The sequence below is a fragment of the Falco biarmicus genome, chromosome 2 (assembly GCF_023638135.1).
Source record: "Falco biarmicus isolate bFalBia1 chromosome 2, bFalBia1.pri, whole genome shotgun sequence".
In the NCBI taxonomy this organism is placed as follows: Eukaryota; Metazoa; Chordata; class Aves; order Falconiformes; family Falconidae; genus Falco; species Falco biarmicus.
The window spans coordinates 91009913-91029994 of record NC_079289.1 but is presented as its reverse complement, the minus strand read 5'-3'; the positions used below and the strand labels follow the sequence as shown (position 1 = coordinate 91029994).

Here is a 20082-nt window from a genome sequence, read left to right as displayed (position 1 = left end):
CTCATTTTCCCCCATACAGATGGCATTATATGCTAGAGCCTAACATCACATTCAGAATTGCAATTAAGGTGGAAAATTGATATAAAGGCTCTGTTGTCTTACATTGTGTATTCCATTCTGTCTCAGTGATCTGCCTTGTCACATCAAGTTAATCTTTTGCTTCCACGTTGGATCTGGACAACTAAAAGTATGAATCACGTACATCTAGTGAGATCTCAGTGTGGACAGTACTCACTAAATGCTAGAAACAGAGTCTTTTAACAGATCTTCAAATAAACACGAAGGTACGTTGTGCTTTAACCAAATTATGACAGCTAATGTCTAGTATGACCACAACTAGGGTATATATATCATGTTTACTTCAGTAGCCATTATTGCCTAAAATTGGCTCTTTGCAATTACAATCTGCTACAAAAATAAATTATGCCTATAGCTTCTGTGCTGGTGATGACCTATCATTAGCAAGTTAGGAACTAGGAATACTTACCAAAAAAACATTTCAGAGCCCACCCCCTCCAACACAGAAGAGTAGTTACACTAAAATGATATTTCATTTTAAACAATGAATATCCAATTATTTCATATCAAGCCAATTTCTCTATGGAACCTTGAGAACTACATATCACAGAAACCAGAAAAAAATTTACTGCTTTAAAAAGATCTGCCAAAGTTACAGTGGCTAGTTAGCACTAATTCAGAAAGTAGTTTTCACTTGCAGCATTGCCTTAATGCAAGATTGTGGCTGTTCTAAATATTTCACTCCTATTCAATGCTATATTCCTGAATAATTGGCTCTACAAGAGTTCAGTTACCAACCTTTCCAAAGGATCCTTGTCCTAGTACTTTCAGAAGTTCAAATTGCGAAGGGTCTGCTTTCTCATGGCCTTCCTTTACATGGTGAGTTATTGCAATTTCTTTTATATTTCCTTCTTCCTAACAGATGAACACAGTGGAATAAATTTACGTTAGTGGTGCATCTTCCTAAAATGTTTATGAATACACAGTATGTTGAAAAATATCAGTGCCACTGAATACAACCAACTACATGCTCCTACATGTAGATAAAAAACACTGAGCAATGCTATTTGCATAATTAAGACACAAAAAAGTAAATCATATCTGTTACAAAAGGCAGTATTAGTTCAGTAATGACATGGCTTAAACTGTAAGGGATGCATCAGAATCCAGACAAGAATGGAGTTGACAAAGCAAGTCAGCGATTCCCAAGCTTTTGTGCTTAGGCTGATACTGTTTGGTTCATCTCTGTTCCAGATTCATAACCCATGAATGGAAACCAATCTTCTTAAGAATGTAGTCCTCGTAAAGCACACCTAGAATGCATCAAAGGACCGTATCTCTTAGGAAAGCCCTCCTTTTTAACACTTGAATGAGGACCACTATGCTGCAGTGATGCTAGTGCTCACCTTTATAAGACAGTGTAAGACTCAAGACACTTCCTCGAAAAGCAGCACACCCTCCACCCCCACTTCAGCAGCAATAAACTCTCCACCTGCCACTGAGAAAATTCTGGTACGGAAAAGAATCTCATTGCCTCTCTTCTCAAGGAGAGTCTATTCTATAAAAGCTGCCAGTCTTCAGCATTTCCTTCTGTGAGAAACTTGTCACCAGAAAGCTCTAAAGGGCAGTGGATCTTCTAGTGTTTTTCTGGTCTGCACTTAATTCAGCATTTTCAGCACAGAATTCAAAAATTCCCTGAAAAGCACCGCTCCTTGTTACACAAGGAAAGAATTTCAGAACTTAACAGCAAGTGTTCAAAATTAAGTAAAAAAACCTGCATTCTTATAAATGTCATCCATAGAACTATCTAGGCATTACACAGAATCGTTAACTTATATAATGCAAATATACTAACTACAATATCAACTTTTTGTGCATTCTTTCTAACCCTTCTATGGGCTATAGTGAATAAAATAAATCTGAGAATACTTTTCCTCTATTTAATGAGGAAGTCTCAGATCTATTTCACAGAATTACAGACTGGTTGATGTTAGAAGGGACCTATGGAGGTCATCTGGTCCAACACTCCTGCTCAAGCACAGCAACCTAGAGCCAGTCTGTCCAGAACCATGTCCAGGTAGGTTCTGAGTATTTCAAAGGATGGTGACTCCACAACCTCCCATGGTAGCCCATGCTAGGGCTCGGTTACCCTCACAGTGAAAAAGTGTTTCCTGATGTTCAGAGGGACCCCCCTGTGTTTCAGTTTGTGCCCATTCCTCTGGTCCTGTCACTGGGCACCACTGAAAAGAGCCTGGCTCTGTCCTCTTTGCACTGTCCCTTCAGGCTGGTCAAACATGATTTCACCTTTGTGAAATCCATGCTGACTAACCCCAGTTACCTTTTTGTCCTTCACGTACATGGAAATGGTTTCCAGGAATCAGTTGTTCCATCACCTTCCCACAGATCAAGGTGTGGCTGACCATTCTGTAGTTCCCTGGCTTAGCCTTTTTGAAGACAGGGGTGACATTTGCTTTCCTTCAGTCCTGAGGCACTTCTCGTAATCACCATGATCACTGGAGTGATCTTGAAACGACATCTTCCAGGTCCCTCAGCACTCATGTGTGCACCCTGTTAGGGCCCAGGGACTTATGTACGCCCAGTTTGCTTAAGTACTCTCTAACCTGACCCCTTTCCACCAAGGGCATGTTTTCTTTGCTCCAGACCTTCCCTTTATTTATACACACAAAAACGTGCACTAATTAGTTCTAGTAATGGGCAAATAGAGGCAGCATTCTAAAGACATGTTTCTGAAGCATGAATTTATAGATTTTTCAAGTGTTCAGTAAGATTTATATGCATTAATTATTGCTGAAAGTATCCTTTTGTATTTGGTCACTGCAGTACTGTGCATTAGTAAGTGCACAGCATCTGTTCATACATATCAGCTTGCTCTAACATATGCTTTTCCCATATCAACATTTCTCTTTCGAAAGACCCTTTTTTTCAAAAGATTTTAACCAAAGTTGGAAAGAAACTGCACATAACAAATCCTGAGCATGTATGTGTGAGAGAGTGTGTACATATATTAAAAAAAAAATTCCAGTGTACACTTTGGAATAATGCACAGAACATCCTGACAACTTTTAAAATCAGAAAAAGAAGAAAAGATATTTTAATGTAAAGAACTTGGATTTGTATTGAGTGTTCTAAATCTAAGATGACCAATAAGGGTAGGTGCCGATTTCTATTTTAAGACAGCCAAAATTTTGCACGCGTGTGTATGTATGCGTGCTCTGTACTACTCCTAATAAGCCTAAACTCCTTTTTCCTTTCAGGATAAAATGCTGCCATCATTGACTCAAGGCTGAATCTTTAGAGAGTTTGAAAGAAATACCGATTCCTTTACTTGTTAAAGGAATTATTTGCTGGTGGACATCTGTATTTTCATCTTTTAAATTAGTATATAATCAGATGGATTACATACTACTTAAACCACCTACTGCAATGTTAGAGAATCCCAGGGGAGGACTAACACAGCAGAATAGCTTGCCAAGTACACATTACTTCAGATACTTTGATCCATTTTTGTTTCACTGTTTTACCTATTAGCTCCTTGGCAACCTTGGGAAAGTAAAAAAACGCGTGAAACAGAACTTCCTCAAATCTTTCTATTATCTACTCAGATTCAGGGACACAAAGTGATCAGGTGGATGCATTGCTTTAAAAACATCATAAAATGTAATAAAAACAAGAAATGGAAAATATATTAACTCATTCTCTATATACAAACAAAAATATTTTTGAATGCGATGCAATTATTATGCAACCAACTTTCCAGTGGTTATTTTGGGCAACCTCTAAAAAACCCTCCAAACTACCACTTCACATTCCTAATGCTAAAAGAATATTCCCAGTCTTCACAGTTTCTCAGGGTTCAGATATTCTTCAGTCCTTATAAGGCAGACTTAATACAACTCTGTTTTAAATTAAACAGAACTCAGATCATATCCTACTTTAGTAACTTGTCCATAACACATTTGGGAGCAAGATTTATTACGAATAGTTACCAACAGATTTTGCAAATGCAGTTAAAAATACAAAAGCTAGGCCTTTTATAGAAATACAAATTATATGCAGAAGTAATCAACCCTCACTGTACACACTATCCACCTGAACGAAAATACAAACCTTTCACACTGTAAAAAGAGATCGCTACTTCTCACCTAACTGTACTAATTACATTAATTGACAGATGTCATCTCACAGTATGCTGGAAGAAAAGTCAGCTGTTTAGCCTGGTACTGAATTTCTCTTAACCTCTGCCTCTGATCATTCCCTAATATTTGGAAAAAAACATTTGTCCCATGTGATGAATTCAGATTAGATGAGATGTGTAGGGTGCTGAAAGACTCTGCTCCTCCTCTTTCTCCTATTCCCTGACAACTTTCACACTACTGCAGCCCTTCACTCACCAGTGACCTGGCCATTGCAATGGTGATCTTCTTTCCAGTTATAACTACACCCCACTGCCTAAGTTTTATTTCTGTTACTTACAAGCTTGGATAGTTCCCTTTTCTCAAGCCTTATTACTGCAACAACGTCTAAATAAAAGTCCTGAGAAATAAATTGATTTTTTTTAGCCACACAGCTCTCTTTTAAGGCCTTCCTCACAGCAGAAAGTAAAACTGTTATAGAAAGCCACATTTCAAAAAAGTTTTAAATACTGTGTTAGTCAACTTAAAGTGGTTGCTACTGGCTTCCGTTATCATGAAACTTAATATAGAATACAAGGAAACAAACCGACGGTAATGTTACTCTGAGTTCCCTTAACATTTCCTTAACAGTATAATAGTGTTAAATCAACACCGGCCTAGAAGGGAAGTAAGTGACAAACAAGTTTGGGTATGAATTTAAACTGCCACTATTTCAGAATAACTTCCTGTACTGATACAGTTTGCAAGTTAGAACTATTCTGGTCAGTAAGTATCTCAGCGTAAGTAAGCTCTTAGTAATGTACCTCACAATATATGTCTATGCATGTATGCATTCCTGTGCATAACAAACAACTGAATGGGCTATATTCCACAGACAAACCAAATCGGTGGTGGGAAGAGAGAGAGGTTCAGCATACTAAGGGTGACACATTTTTCTCTTTAGGAATCAGCTGCAAATTAGAATAGGAAACATGCTTGTCAGGAAAAAAGAAAAAGGATACACACCTTCTAGGCAAGCAGTTTCTAAAAACCGTTTAACCATTATTAGGCTATAAAAATAGCAGCCTAATCATGTTGCTGGAAAAATTCTGTATTTCAGGTACTTAAACTCTAAATACTTACTTTTGTTTTAGTAATTGAATTTATGTGAATTTGTTTTTATGTTCATTTTTTAATTCAAGACAAATTAATTCTGCTCTAACATTAAATATTTGTATTTGCTTCTGAGATCTTATTACAGGAAAAACTATTAGATAACGTACTAAAAGGAAGCTGGACTTCAAACTCTAAAGGAAGTAGAAGAGCCTTAGTAGGTAAATATTTCTCAGTAGTAACAAAAGAGCCCAGAAAAGTAAGAGAAAAACGTGAGTTTATCTACATACAGAATCTTCTGTCATTTATCCTTCAGATTTCTGAGTTTTCACTAGGAGATCTGAAAATGGTTCTGTGTGTAAAGAAGTGGCCCACACAGAGCTGGATGGTGTAACACACTGCCTGCTTTACACAGACGAGCTTATCCATAGACCTTTTTCTGAGCAGCATGTTCTAGGGACAACTGAAAAGATGGTCTAGGGCTAGTAAAATGGGCACTGAACTGCTAGGAGAGCTGCCAGTCTCATTCACGATACCACTCCTACTGTTCCCACAGGTTTGTAATTTCCACTTCTTTTATTACTCCTAATAATTCCAATCTTTTTACAGATTGAATTTATTTTCTAATCATGAATACAGCAGCAAAAAGAGTACATAGCCCTTTTACCTCTAACTTCCAGTTCCTGAAGATAACATAACAGTGGTATGAAAGGAAAAACAAGTAAAAAGGGTGTGTGCAAGAATTCTGGAGTCTGAGCTTAAACCATCTGTGGACACTTTAAGCGAGGGTTGCCAGACACACACTTACAACAACTAAGTATTGTGAATGCCATATGAGATATATTCTTATGACACAACCTAAATATGATAAATATAGAAAATACAATAAACACTCATTATAATTTAAATAGCACCTCAAAACACAGAAGCATTCTTAGTCTACAAGTTTTATATAAAAAGGACAAAGAAAGAACAAACTAGAGATAAAAATTAAAAAATATAATGTTTAAGTGTATGCTCTGACACCAACAAAATAATCCACAAGTAAGAAGTCCTGAATCATTTAAATTGATGGCACAGGATCAGATTTGTGCTCTTACTTGTATCAGGAAGAGGGAGGCTATCCAGAATAAGGGACATTAGCACATCCAAAGACCATAGGGGTTCTGCTGCACCTAAAATTCTCAGTTTCAGGTTCATGAATAAACACATAAGCAAAGTGTAAACATGCACAATGACAAGTGCTTGACAAAGACATTTTAACACTGGGACAGAAATGGGAAGTTCAGCAAGAAAGTTAATTCTCAAAGATGTCTAAGAATTAAACGTGGATTAACTTAAACAGAACATCAAAGAATAAGCTTATATGTCACATATGGAATGCTTGCTTAGGAGAAAAGGTATCCCTGGAAGACAGATTCCTCCTTTTATGAGTACTCAAAATTATATGAATGTAAGTGGAGATATTTTAAACACTTAACTCTTTATGATAGCATATTTTAGATAGGAGTTACTAAAAGAGCAATTAGTTCATCAGCCTCACAATAAGTGACAAAGATCTGAGTATACACACTTTAATATACTGAAAATATGTTAAAATTATAATACATATAAATTACCCTAAAGGGAAAAAGCAGCAGCTATCTAAAAAAAAAATATTTAGACTAATAATACTAATGGAATGTTATATTTAAATTGTTCCTACACATAGGTGACATTTAATGGGTGCAAAGTCATGAAGTGACATAAAATTGAATAAGTAAAAAAAAACAACAGGGAAACATTTACCGCTTAAGACATCTAAAGCATTCAGGTCAAATAGAATGCGACTGAAAGTAAACTAGACTCATCCTGAACAGAAAGACTGACTGCATCACCTCTGCTGTCAGCTTCAGTGAAATTAAACTGAAATAAGTGAAACACAGAAAGTTAACCAAACCCTAAATGTCCAAAGGTTAGATCTCTAACAAAGATATGCCTGCACAGAACTGGGGGTTGCAGGGGGCTGGAAAGGTTTTATTTTATTATAACAGTGTGGGTCTTTTAAAAATATATTCGTGATAACCATGCACAGAATAACAACTAGCAGTTTATTTTTTATAATATCAAGAGCAAAGATGAGTATGTGCAGTACATGCTATGAATACATAATAGATTAAGGCTTTTTGAAAGAACATTCCATTTATTTTTAACATGCTAAAACACTTCAAAAGGATTGGCATTACATTTTTGATTACTCTGATGCCTGTATTGTGGAAAATGGGTGTTCTTATTTGATGACAAAAAAGGCAATAACAGCACTTAAAGGCTAAACAAAAAAAATGGCTCCTTCACCATACCTGAATTTCACTAACAAATTCAGAAAAAGATTCCTGAGAAAATTCTCTTTATAAAAAAGTTCATATGTGGATTTAGAAAATCCCAGTTCTTATAGAGTGAGATATGTGATAAATAACCGTATCCTATCTTGAGCCCTTTGCATCAGGAAGGGGTATTAAAGATAACACACCGCATAGGTATTCCATTAATGAAAGGGATAGAAGTGACTAAAGACCAAGGTTGCATTTTCCCTTTCCCACAAAATGTATACCACCTAGATGTAGGTGAAAATCTCCTCAGAAGTGCGGGGAATTTCAGCTGGTAGACAACTAAACACTGATCAAAGAACTTTCCCTCTGCACACTTCTTCTGTATAAAGGAATTGTATCGAGAAATACACCACCAAACCTGTAATATCTGAATAAAAGGCTTCCCAGTGAGAACATTTCCTAACAGAAATGGAAGTTACTAGGAAGTAACCGATGTACAGGAACAAGAATAAAACATTAACCTTCAGAGTAATTTTAAATAAAACCTCTGAATTTTACCTGAACAAAAAAATACCATAGTATGTTTGCTTTTGGAATCGAGAAGCAACTTGCCTCTCAGTAGGGCTTTAAGATAAACTTTTATTGGAAAAAGGCACAGATGACCAGTACAGACATGGCTGTATGTACTTCAGTTCATCAAAACCCAGTGGGTGGGAAATCTGGCATAAGCAACAAGTCCTTAAGACAGGTCCTGTATTCAAAAAAAGTTCTTCCTGTAGAGCAAACATTGTTGACATGCTGACCAAAACCTGTAAAAATGGGGTTAAGACTTTGACTTAAGGTAAACTTTAGATAAACAGAATAAGAAATTATAATCTGCATGAATAATTAAAACCTGTTTTAATATCTAAGCTAGGTTAAGTAACTACTGGAGAGATTAACTGAAATACTGATATTCCTGGTTCCAACAAGACCCAGGTTTCACCTTTATCTGTTAATTCTGTACTACTCTCAACAGAGTTAAAAAGGAACAAGCAGTATGTATAGTTACGTACAGACTTAGGACTTATTTTGCCCCTTCAATAAGAGTTCGCTCAGATTTTTCACCCTAAAGCAACCTTCCAGTTCCCAATCTTGTAGGGTCTTCTCTGAATCATTTTTTGGTTTTAACATTATTTTGGAAGCCCTTGCATCCTTGCTACAGAGCAACAACAGACTGATTTCATGCTGCATACACAGCAATAGCCCCATACTACTCTCCTAGTCTGGACCTGAAGAGACTGCAGTTGCTAAGGCACCGACCACGATGCTGCTCAGCTGAGTGTTCAGTGGTATTGCCAGTCCTGTAGAGTCACCACCTGCCAAAGTCAAGTCACTCTGAAACTGTGCGGGATTCTTTGTTCCTAATACACAATTTAGCATGTAAAAGTAGTATTGGCACAGTTAACACTTCTTCTGAACAGACATTATTAACACATTAAGAAATGTTGGTGGGATCCTAGCAGAAACTCTTCCAGGAACAGTTTCATTAATATTTTCTGCTTTCAATAACATTTTAAAAAGGAATTAAAATATATTTTATATATTTAATTTATATAGTGATAATTTACACATAAACCAGTCAGAATCGCCATTAGGAAAGTCCACAGTTCTGCAACTTCAACTTCTACAGTCAGGAACAAGAATGAGAGAAAAAACCCAAATCTTTCTGCTAGTTTTAATCACAACAACTGAGTCAGATCTATATTGACAGTATTGGTGAATACCTGCCTCAAATGTCAGCCATCTTTCAAGATAAGAGAACAGCCCTGAAATAAATTTTAGAATTAAGCTTCTGAAAGAAAGATACAAATACTTCAACAATAGTAAAGTGCAACCCTTTTCCTATAAGGCAGGCAATAGTAAGCTATCGGTGTAAAGGACAGTTCATAGCATACTTCCTCGTAATACTGTTCAACTGCACCTAATGAATTTTAACTTATCTGACTGCTGTATCAGCTTATACTACTGAAATTACAATTTTCAAAAAAAGCAATGTAATAAAGAGCTAATTGCAATCTTATTGTCCACTTTGAAGTTGAGCAGCAGCAACAATACTTTTATCAGTTTTCATTTGTTATGTAAGGTATATAGCTGCATAGATTTTTCCACTTTCTTTATGGAAGTAGCAGCTTTGTTTTCACCCCTCTCAATCTCTATTTCAGGAATGTTTTGCTTCCTCTAGACAAATGCATGTTCTTGAGGCATATGTACATTCGGTACAAGTGAAGATAAGGCTGAAAGCAGAAAAATGGGATTCCCCAGCAAGTTACTTAACACTGCTCCAACCACAGTTGCAGGTTTCCTTTTACTACTTTGTTAGCCTTCATTGTACTTGTCAGAGCTCAATTGGACATTGCTGTATTTGGCAAAATACTCTCCTGTTACAGGCAGAATAATGTTGATCTCTGTAACCAAACAGAAACCATTTCTGAAATATTAACTATGATATTAAACCTTGGTGCTGAAATTACATATAACAGTTATGTCCTGTAAAGACAGTATGCTTATTGGATATCAAGTGATTTTAAAAGGATGACTCAATGCTGGCACAGTTCCCCAGCTCATATACATAATTTCCTTTTCCTCCCCTCCCTTGAGTCAGGAAGTCTCCTAGATGCAGTTTTACATTCCCAAATTGTTATGAATGTAGAATGAATTTTCAGTATTACCTGAAGAAATAAAACGCCTATGAGCTATGCTTTTTGAAGTAAAAAAGAGCCAACAAACTGAAAACCAATTACTTCTAGGTTTGGTATTAGGGCTTATGGAAATCTTTATTACGTTAAAAAAGAGAGTTTAAAATGTGAGAGGCACATCAGTCTAGGTATTTTTTGAAAATCTCAGACAATTCTACACATATTCACACATTCCATACTCACTATACCCTTAATTTTCAATTCAAAACTGACTTGAAAAAAAAATAAATTCAATGTCTAACAAATATTTCACAATCTCCTATTACCTCAGTAAGCAACTTTAGTGAGCTAAACCATGGAATAAAAAACATTCCTTGTATCTGTGACTAATATTCAATTTGAGTCACTTAACAGAACTAATGATTACTTAAATGCTCATACACAAATAATTGCTCTAAAAGCTAATTAAATATGTCGCTTTTGAAGTAGCAATTATTCTAATACAATGAAAAGCAAAGCACTGCTATGCATAAAATTAAGTCTTTAAGGATATTCCATGTATGTTGTCTGTCTTAAGCTAATACCAAAGAAAAGCAAGAATAGAGCAGAAGTAAGTTCTAATTAACATGGACATTTGAAGTCAGAAATACAGGTTTCCACAATTCATGCCTTTGCTTCTTTTTCAAAGATTGAAAAACTTGTATTTTCAAATAATATCAGATTACTTGTTGCAGATGCCACCTATTGTTTTATCTGACAGAAAACAAGATTTCCTAAAAGCAAACTATTTGCATATGTTTAGTTTCAGTGTTTTTTTAATTTCATTTATTCTTAAATTGTTAAGTCTCTAAGAGACAAACCATGCATAGAGATAATAAAAATCACTGTATTCATGTATTTATTCCTTACTCTCTATATTTCCTACTCTTTTCATTCCTGGCTTTCTACTACAACAGTTTTGAGATCTGGAAGGATGTCTATGTCCACATTTGTTCCAGGTAGCCAACTCACATAATGAAGACTGCAAATCTGGTTACTGAGACTGAACTCCCCCCATTCTTTTGGTGTTATAGACTAAGCAAGATAGGAGTTTGAAGAATGAGTCCTGTCCCAGAGCAACAAGTCAAAGGATAGGTGAAGCCCTTTGGATAAACATGGTTGGCCAGGCTGGTAGGGTAATTCCGAAAATGCCTTCCCCTCCTCAGAATGAAAATACAAAGGCCAGGACAGAAGTAGGGCTCCTTTCTTCACAAAGGAACTGTGAGGAGTAAGTTGTTCAGCAGGTAAAACTGAGAAATTCCTGTAAGCATTTTGAAAGCTCAGTGTTGGTCACCAAAAGCAGTTTTGTAATGCAGTTGTCTTTTGATCAAACACCACAAAATTATTTCATGAACTAAACTGTGCATGTCAGCATTGGAAAAAAAATACTCATTGGGTGGAACTTTCATTTCTCAGTAACTTTGATATAAGTTTTGTTCCTGCTTTGTAAGTACTAACATTTAAAAGCATTGCAATCAAAAAAAAATTCAAAGTTTAAAAAAAAAAATCAACAAATCAAAAAAATATACACAAGCATATTCAGCACTAATCTATGAAAGCTGCGATTCCCGATTTATCGGGATAATATCCTAAATACACCCTAAAATTTATATGGGCTGAAACCCCTTAGTGTGATCTGCACTGCCTGGCATTTTAAATGGACAGAATGTTAAAGAGAATATAATCAAGCTGCCATAAGTTGATGAAAAAAAGGCATTGTTTTATCTATTTGACTTCTAAGAAATACCTTTCATGTTGCCTGTGGTAAAGAACTATAGTTCAGGACTATGAGTTGATACATGTTTATTTTACATTAAAAAAAGTGTACATAATGCAGCCTATGTTCCATTGTTTTACATGCATGTCTTGTTGTAATGCTTCAGTTACAGCAAGCAAATTCAATTGCATTTTCTAACAAGTATTGCAAAGGCTAGGTCTTAAATTACTATCCCTTTTATTTACAAATTGGTAGACCTCCCTCACTTAAGATGTTAAGACAGTACACAAGAAGGTGGCTGAGGTTGGTGGTTTTGGTTGTTTGGGGTTTTTTTCCACTGAAAAGTATTTGCAGATTACAGGAGGAGAAACATGAAAAGTTATTTGAGTTTCAATGATAAAATGCTCTATCACATTGCATGTTTACATATATTGTTAAATAGTATGGAAATAGTGCTTGAGATACTACAGTTCTACACTAGGGATTTTTCATTACTTAAACCACTCTTATGTTTAAATACATGCTCAACAACAAGACAAATTATACAAATTAACTGTCTGTTGTGACTAAATTATCATTTAAAAGTTAAAATAACCATGACATTAACTAATGCAAGAGTGTCAAAATTCTTAATACTGTTTTCAGAAGTAAATCTAAGATATTAAAAAGCCCACGTTATTTTATAGTTTAAAGTGCTACATGAAAATTTAACTATTAAAATAACCACTAAGTATTAATTTTAAAAATAGATTTTAAATAAAACTAGACTCTCAGTGAGAAAATTTAACATACAGCTAAACCCATAAATTTTTGGAGGAAAAAAAAAAAAAAAGAGTAAGATTTACAGTGTTTATAGACAGGTAAGACATTCCCAATAAGGTTAAATTATCAACAGGTAGCTTAGAAATCTCTAAGAATATGAGCACACCACAAGTTTGTTTTTTGGGTTTTTTTTAAGAAAATACAAACCCCTTTGCATACACACAGCACTGATCCCAAAGCAGTGAGAGACTAAAATTGCTTTGAAATTAGAAGTTTGATTAAAATAGAATTTCCCCTTTCCCCCCTTATTCTTTTAAATAAGAAACTAAGCTCACCCGAATAGAACGAACACGTAGAGCCAGAAACTTAAACATGACTAAGAAACCATGATGTTTAGATTTTCTGACTGAGTGATCATAAGTCTAGCAGGGAAGACCAACCCTGGCGGTTTTGCTGTGACCAGCTGTTCCGGCAATTAGAAAATTTCCTGTCAGGCAAGTCAGACAGTTGGGGGTGGGGTGAGAGAAGGGGGGGGGGGAAGGTCAAAAAAACCCCACCCCAAAACCAACAAAAAAGCAAAAAAAACCCCTGCCCCGCCCCACTAAAAAAAAACCTGGGCAGCAGTGGTACTCATGTTGCTGATGCTGTAGAGATCAGCACAGGAAACTTAAGCAGATTGCCTGATAGCAACATGCTGTTGCAGATGTTATTTATTGCTGGTTCCCAGAAAAGAACAAAAAAGATCAACATCTGTATCAGAAATCATGGTACTATGCCACAATGTACTAGTTAAGCAGAATAGCAACTATTTTAAATTCTACATGTGATAAGTTAAAATTCATCAAAATACAATTAACTTTACAAAATGTTTTAACATATCATATATCACTACTTTTTAGACTTCAATGCACAGAATGTGGTATGTATATGCTTAATGACTATTTTTATTTCTCGAGTTGTTAAAGGACCGAACTGACCTTGTGCATCGCCCTTTGGAATCCTGCACATAGAAAATGCTACACAGATGTTACAGAGGTTAGACCAAGACAAAAAAAAAACCAGACTGCAAAAATGATTTGAATTGGATCACCCAGGTCCAACATCTGACTTATGCACCAATATTATATTGCTCTGTAGACAGTGAAAAATTTCTTAAAGTAATAAAAATGTCTAAGCTTTCTTTCAATGTTTTAAAAAAAACCTTTCAAATGTTTCTAAGAATTAGAATTCACTGTAATTACTTCAAATAGCTAGAGATGAAGTTTTTAATTTGATCTCTCTAGATTTAGTATGAAAGTTATTTTTCTGAGTATGATACTATCTTCTGCTTTTTTGATATTTAATAAAAGCACTGAACTACATAGTACAGCCTCAATTAGAATATGGAGCAAGGCTGTTTTTCTTCAAGCAATAAATAAAGGCAAGTAACAACGTTTAGTCAAAGGCATATACAAGTTCAGCTATAAACAGTTCCAGGTGATTCCATTTAGTGACTCTGCACCAAAGGAAACTTACAGAAAAATACTGTACTTCTTCCTGCACAAGACATTAAGACAAACCAACCCTCCAAACTACCTTCCTTGATTGGGTTCTAACAATATCTGGATTAACGCAAATGTTTTTAATTTTAATTCCTCTTCAGAAGACAAAGCCAGTAATTTATTTATTTAAACTGACAGAACATAGTGCTTCTATCTCTATACCACATCTTGGCTGTCTACAGTATGTTTCTAACTTTGCTTTTGAAACTTGGATTATATGTCTCCCCAACATGAGCAAAGACCCTCTCACACAAATGCAGAGATGAAATAAAGACCCCTGGCCTTATCAGGACTCCACAAGCAAAAACATGCCTTTTTTGTGTTCTCTCATACTCCTCTGGGTCTTTATTTACATCATATCCACCGGGATGGATTGTTTAAATTCTGTGTACTGAATTATTCTTGAAGATTACACAGGCTTCCACTTACTAGTACTGTACCTTGAGTCCTCAATTACAATGTACTTTTTACAGTGTTACAACCTTTTTGGAAGAAACAGCCTCTACTACAACAGCAGTAGCACAGCATGAAAAATGATTCAATATTTGTTTCAGGATAAACAAAGCTTCTTGAACACAAGTAGGTTACTGCTACACAAGGATTTCAAGTATTTCAGAAACAGTATAAAAATGACTTGAAGCTTTCCTCTCTCCAATTGTTTTAAACCTCCAGCTGCTCTCACCTCAAAACTGAAATATCTCAAGAACTGCAGTTTAACAGCAATATAGTTGTTTACCCTTTGAAGACTTAAACCAAATTAAAATAAATAAATGGGAGACCATTCCAGTTCTCTGACTTACCTTGTCAAGAACACGTATGAATGCACTAAAAGCAGAGTGAGCAGGAATCTACAAATCACTAAATTAAACTCTATGGTAGCAAAGAGAGGTAAAAGCAGAAATGGAGAGTAAGCGGTAACACATACACTAACTACAATGTTCTTTAAAGACAAAAAGATAATGTGGATAAATAACCACCTCCTATTTTTGCTGTAAGGATATGAGTGTATTCTGCTGCAGATAAGCTGTATCTGCTAAGGGTGACAGGAATAAGGCATTTCAACTGCAACAGTCGTACAATTACTGACTACTGCTCTCTCAAACCTTTTATGTAACCTTCCAGTGAAGTACAAAACACAGTGCTCAGGGGTCAGCGGGGTTACTTCACAACAATAGCTCTCCTAAAACTGGCATGGGTCTGCAGCAGGTGGAAGAAATTTCTTGTGTTCTGGGAGAATAAAGCCTGCATGGTTCCCAAAGAGCGCTACCAGCCAACCAGAAATGTTGTTATACGCTACATAATTAATTTTGAGAATCTCTGAGAAGAAAACTTGCCCTTTTAAATATTCCTTCGTATTGAGAAGAATGACAGGTTAGAGGGCAGCAGTCCCCAACAGGGAAGTCTGTGATAACAAGGACAAACTGCTCCGGCAAATTGCTCCCCTTACCTTGAAGTCTTTGATAAGGATTTGCATTATACATGTTTATCACAAAACACAACTGTCTCCAAAACAAAAGGAATTTGTTTAGCCCAACAGTGACGGTTCTGTCAACTGCAGATCTCCACTTGTACAATGCAATTCCTCCTCCAGTACAGAAATATAAAGTGAGTTCATCTCCCATCTTCCCCTCCTCTTCTTTTAAATGGGATGCTCTAAATTTAGTAAAGTGAAGAGAAAATATCATCAGACTTGCTGTCCAGACATTCAAGAGAATAGGGCTCACAGCCTCCACAGAGAGCAAGGAGAAGTGAAAGATGCTGGAGGAACTCTCAAAGCAGTACAGAACACGTGGCAATCCATAGGTTTTATTGAGTAAAACATGCACGCCACAGCAGGATGCTCACTTTTACATATAACCAGAAAAAGTTGAAGCATTTCATCTAAGTAGAATCCATTAGGTAGACTGACAATCTTCCCATACCCTCAGCCCAAGAAGTATAATAATGCAAATTAAGTCTTTATGCTGCTAGACAAGCAAGGCCCTATAGTACAGATTGCCTTCAATTACCTGGAAAATACAAAGATGGAGTACACACAAGGAACGAAAAGCTTTTTCAATTGATGAAGGTCAACAGTTGAGGAACAGAGAACCATGTTTTGGAATTCTCAGAAGCTGAATAATATACTTCTCTTCATAATAAATATGTATGTTTGTATAGCCAAAGCAACAATATTCTATTAATCCGGGGGTGTGGCAGTTTCCATCTGCTAGTTTACAGGCTTTTCAGGGCTACCATCTGTTTCCTCCACAAGTAACAAGCAAGCAGCTTGACTTCTAATGTTGCTTACACTCTCAAATTATTTAGTTTTCTGACCAAGATCCAGAAAGTATGCTGCACCTCAGATACTAAGTGCAAAATAAACCACCCAGAAAATCCATTAGAAGGCATCAATGAAAGAATTTTGGTTTTTTTTTTGCATTTCCTCAGCACCTGATGATACCTTAGGGAAAAAAATATTCCTTCTTTATATAGGTTTGATATCTAACAGTTAATGTCTCCAGCTGAAAGCTCTGCGCTGTTTGCAAGGATGCTTTAACTTTTACATGAGGACCACTAAGTCCATTCTTACACAGGTAAGATGCACGTACTTCACTGTAAATTTCTAGCAAAATTCACCCAAGCTGAAATACAGCACAGTGCTTTAGAAAATAACGAACTTCCAATTTAATTACACTAGAGGGAAAAAAGGGTATTTTGCCTTTTACAAAGGAAAATCTGAGCACTGAGAAGGGAATAACTGGATTCAAGTTTTACAGACATACATGGTTTGCTTGGGAAACTTATTTGTTCAAGAATCAAGTTATTTGATTTTAAAATAGAATTAAATACACATGTATGTATACTTAAGTATATTTAGTAGAATACATTAGGAGGAATGTAGAAATTATGGACCACCTTAAAGTCCAAGTTTAGTATTTGTAACCCACTCCACTACACAGTGGACACTGTCTCATTTGATGGCCAGGTTATCTTTGTTGGCTTTAACAGAAACTGCAACTTACTTCATAACAAGGAACATGGTATTATACTGAATTATCTAGTATTATGGTTTCAAACAATTGCATTGCTATGGCTGTAAAGAAAGCTTCCTTAGTTTGATTTCCATATAAACAGGCACTAATTACACATTCAAGAACGTCTAAGCAATGTGAAAAAAATGACTGTATACTTCACCTTTCACTAAACCTGCAGAAATATTAAATTGTTACTGTTTTACTACTGATAAGCTACACAAGTAGCTGTTTAACTTAAAACTAAGTATCAGTCTGTAAAAAATGAGAAATCCCAAACAGTGGTCAACAAATACTTGTGAACTCAAGCATTTCTGAAATATTTAAGAAATTCTAGCTCTGTCTTACAAACTCTACTCCAGAGCCAAGAATTTATATCAAAAAGCTGGCAAAAATACACACACCAAAAATTGAAAATACATCAAAACGATTATCAGAAATATGTTTATTGTCACGTTAGCACACATGATTATGCTTGTAATTGGAAAATGTTACTGAGCACCTGAACAGCAATATCCAACAGAAGTTTGGAGCAGTCCTGAAACAGTGCTTCAGCCTGTCAAAATGCAGCATTTCTGAAACTAAGACTTCTCACTGGTACAATGCTACAATATCAAAAATTGAGGTGAAATTAAAAATCAGTTAAAGCCTTTCTCAAACGTTCTAAAATCTAAACATTTTTCAGTTTAATTATGCTTTTTTTTTGCTGAATTATTTACTTCATTTTAACATTCTTTTGTTATTTTCATGAATGTTGACACAGCAAATGGGATCACCCAGTTTTAGTATTACTGGCTAAGTGATGGAGGGCTGTTTTGTCCATGACTGTAATTGGTAAGTGACGTCCCTGTCCTTATCTTGACATTTCCGCCTCTATGCCTCCTCCCCCCTGCTCCCACTCCCCCTCAGTAGACCAGTGTTTTATAGATTTGTGGTAAATTGTACAGTATACATGCATGTATAATATAGAAATTCAACATTATTACTATATATAATTGAACCAGTTCAGTATTTACAGTAAAGAGACTATATTGCCCACATGCTTCAAATTATTTTTCTAATCTAAAAGCATTTTCTAAGATCACATTTTCTTTCCTTGCGAACTCTTTAATTAAAACACTGATTGGCAAGACAAAGGTCATAATTTTAATCCCTCCTAACTGCAAACGGTTCTTTTATTTAAATTCCAACAGAGAAAAACAAGTGGAAAAGATTTTTTTCACTACTGACTTTTCTTTGGAAGCCTTTCTTATGTTACCTTTTGATTACCCACTGACTACAGTCTTAGTTATCTTAGTTACATATTTTTAGTAAAAGGATGACAGCTACCGAGACTTAGTTTTTTATCATCCAGATCAGCATATTATAGTATACTGCTTTACGCTTTAGTTCTATTTAATTCTATGTATGCTTTAATTCTGCTTTTTTAAAAGTAGGGTTTTGTTTAAAGTTTCACCAAAGCGTACAAGAAGTCAAGCATAGTAATATTACCCAACCACTTCCACTGGAGAGAAGGTTTATTTTTTCATCCCAGTTCTTTGAGCCTGAATAGGTTCCACTCCTGCCTGTACTGAAAAACTGCAATCTACAGTCCTCGCAGGTTACCAAAAAGAAGTATATACTTGAGTTTTTCTGCAACTTACAAAATATTACTGATAATTTTTCACAAATTCTTGGAACCTGTTTTGAATGTTTAATAATTATGCTTAAGCTAGTATAGCGCAATGGCAGCACATCAGTTGTAGTAAGTGTTTTTTAACAGCTTAATTGAATGCAGACAACAGAACGTAACAAAGAACACAGCATACACAATATGCTCTTCACATACATACAAAATGGAAAGCTACATGCTGGACTAGCTGTAGTTTCTACTTAGCTTTACTAGTACTAAAGCATACATCAGGATTGTAAGAGCTCAAAACAGTTTATCTGCTCGGTTAATTTACTTGATCTCTATGGACAGAGAGATACAAAGGCAATGGTACACATCACAAGAGTGAGAAAGGTAGCAAATAAAAGCTTTAAATAGCTTCCCCTCTTTCATTAATGTCCACTCAAGCTTTCACATTAGGTCAAGCTTCAGCCATTTGTTTACTTGTTCTTATATTTATTTCCTGCTGGACTCGGACCATTTATGAGATACATCAGAAAAAATGTTGACAGCAAGCTATAAAGTCAGATATAACCAGTACGTTAATTGCAGTAAAAGTAGAATTATGAATGATTCCTGTTTTAACAGGAACAAGTCTTTGAACCATACAGCATCTTGGACTCCTCAGAAACAGGCATGTACCATTATAGCTCCTGATTTTCTTAATTCATACTACCAAATCTGAATCAAAGCCATGCAACTCAGACTCTCCTGTCAATTAACTTTACTTTTGACCCAAAGAACAGGGTTGTAATAAAATGACATTTATTTTTCCATACACAGAATACTAGAGAGACTTGCTATGCAGATTGCACTGTTAGGCTTTAATATTTATTTTAAATTTCTCATCTGATTTGCAGTATCAGCATACTATCCAAACATTTAACACAGCAAAAGGATGCAGCATTTCAAGTGCTCACCTTCTTCTGTTTCCACAGAACTATGGCAACTCTCTATCCTGAACCTGCATACCTTACACACCTACCAAAGTATTTTGTCTTTGTTACTGATATGCTAGTTGGTACATGCTAGGCCTGTTCACTCTCCTGTCCTCAGTTAAAGCTGGGAGATTTCATAAATTCTCAGTGACCACGTAAGTGCTCCAAG

At 35.7% G+C, this 20082-nt stretch overlaps 1 protein-coding gene across 4 annotated transcripts in view; it reads right to left on the bottom strand.

Annotated features, from left to right (window-relative positions):
• Positions 1-20082, bottom strand: part of RPS6KA3 (ribosomal protein S6 kinase A3) — an 80355-nt gene that overhangs the window by 42894 nt on the left and 17379 nt on the right. For 2 of the 4 annotated variants that reach the window (XM_056327153.1, XM_056327154.1), the window contains exon 3: positions 817-933. In XM_056327153.1, the coding sequence (XP_056183128.1) occupies positions 817-933 (117 nt within the window). Of the gene's footprint in view, positions 1-102; positions 123-816; positions 934-13104; positions 13215-20082 lie in introns of those variants that run through there. The other 2 variants (XM_056327156.1, XM_056327157.1) reach the window with 2 other exon arrangements.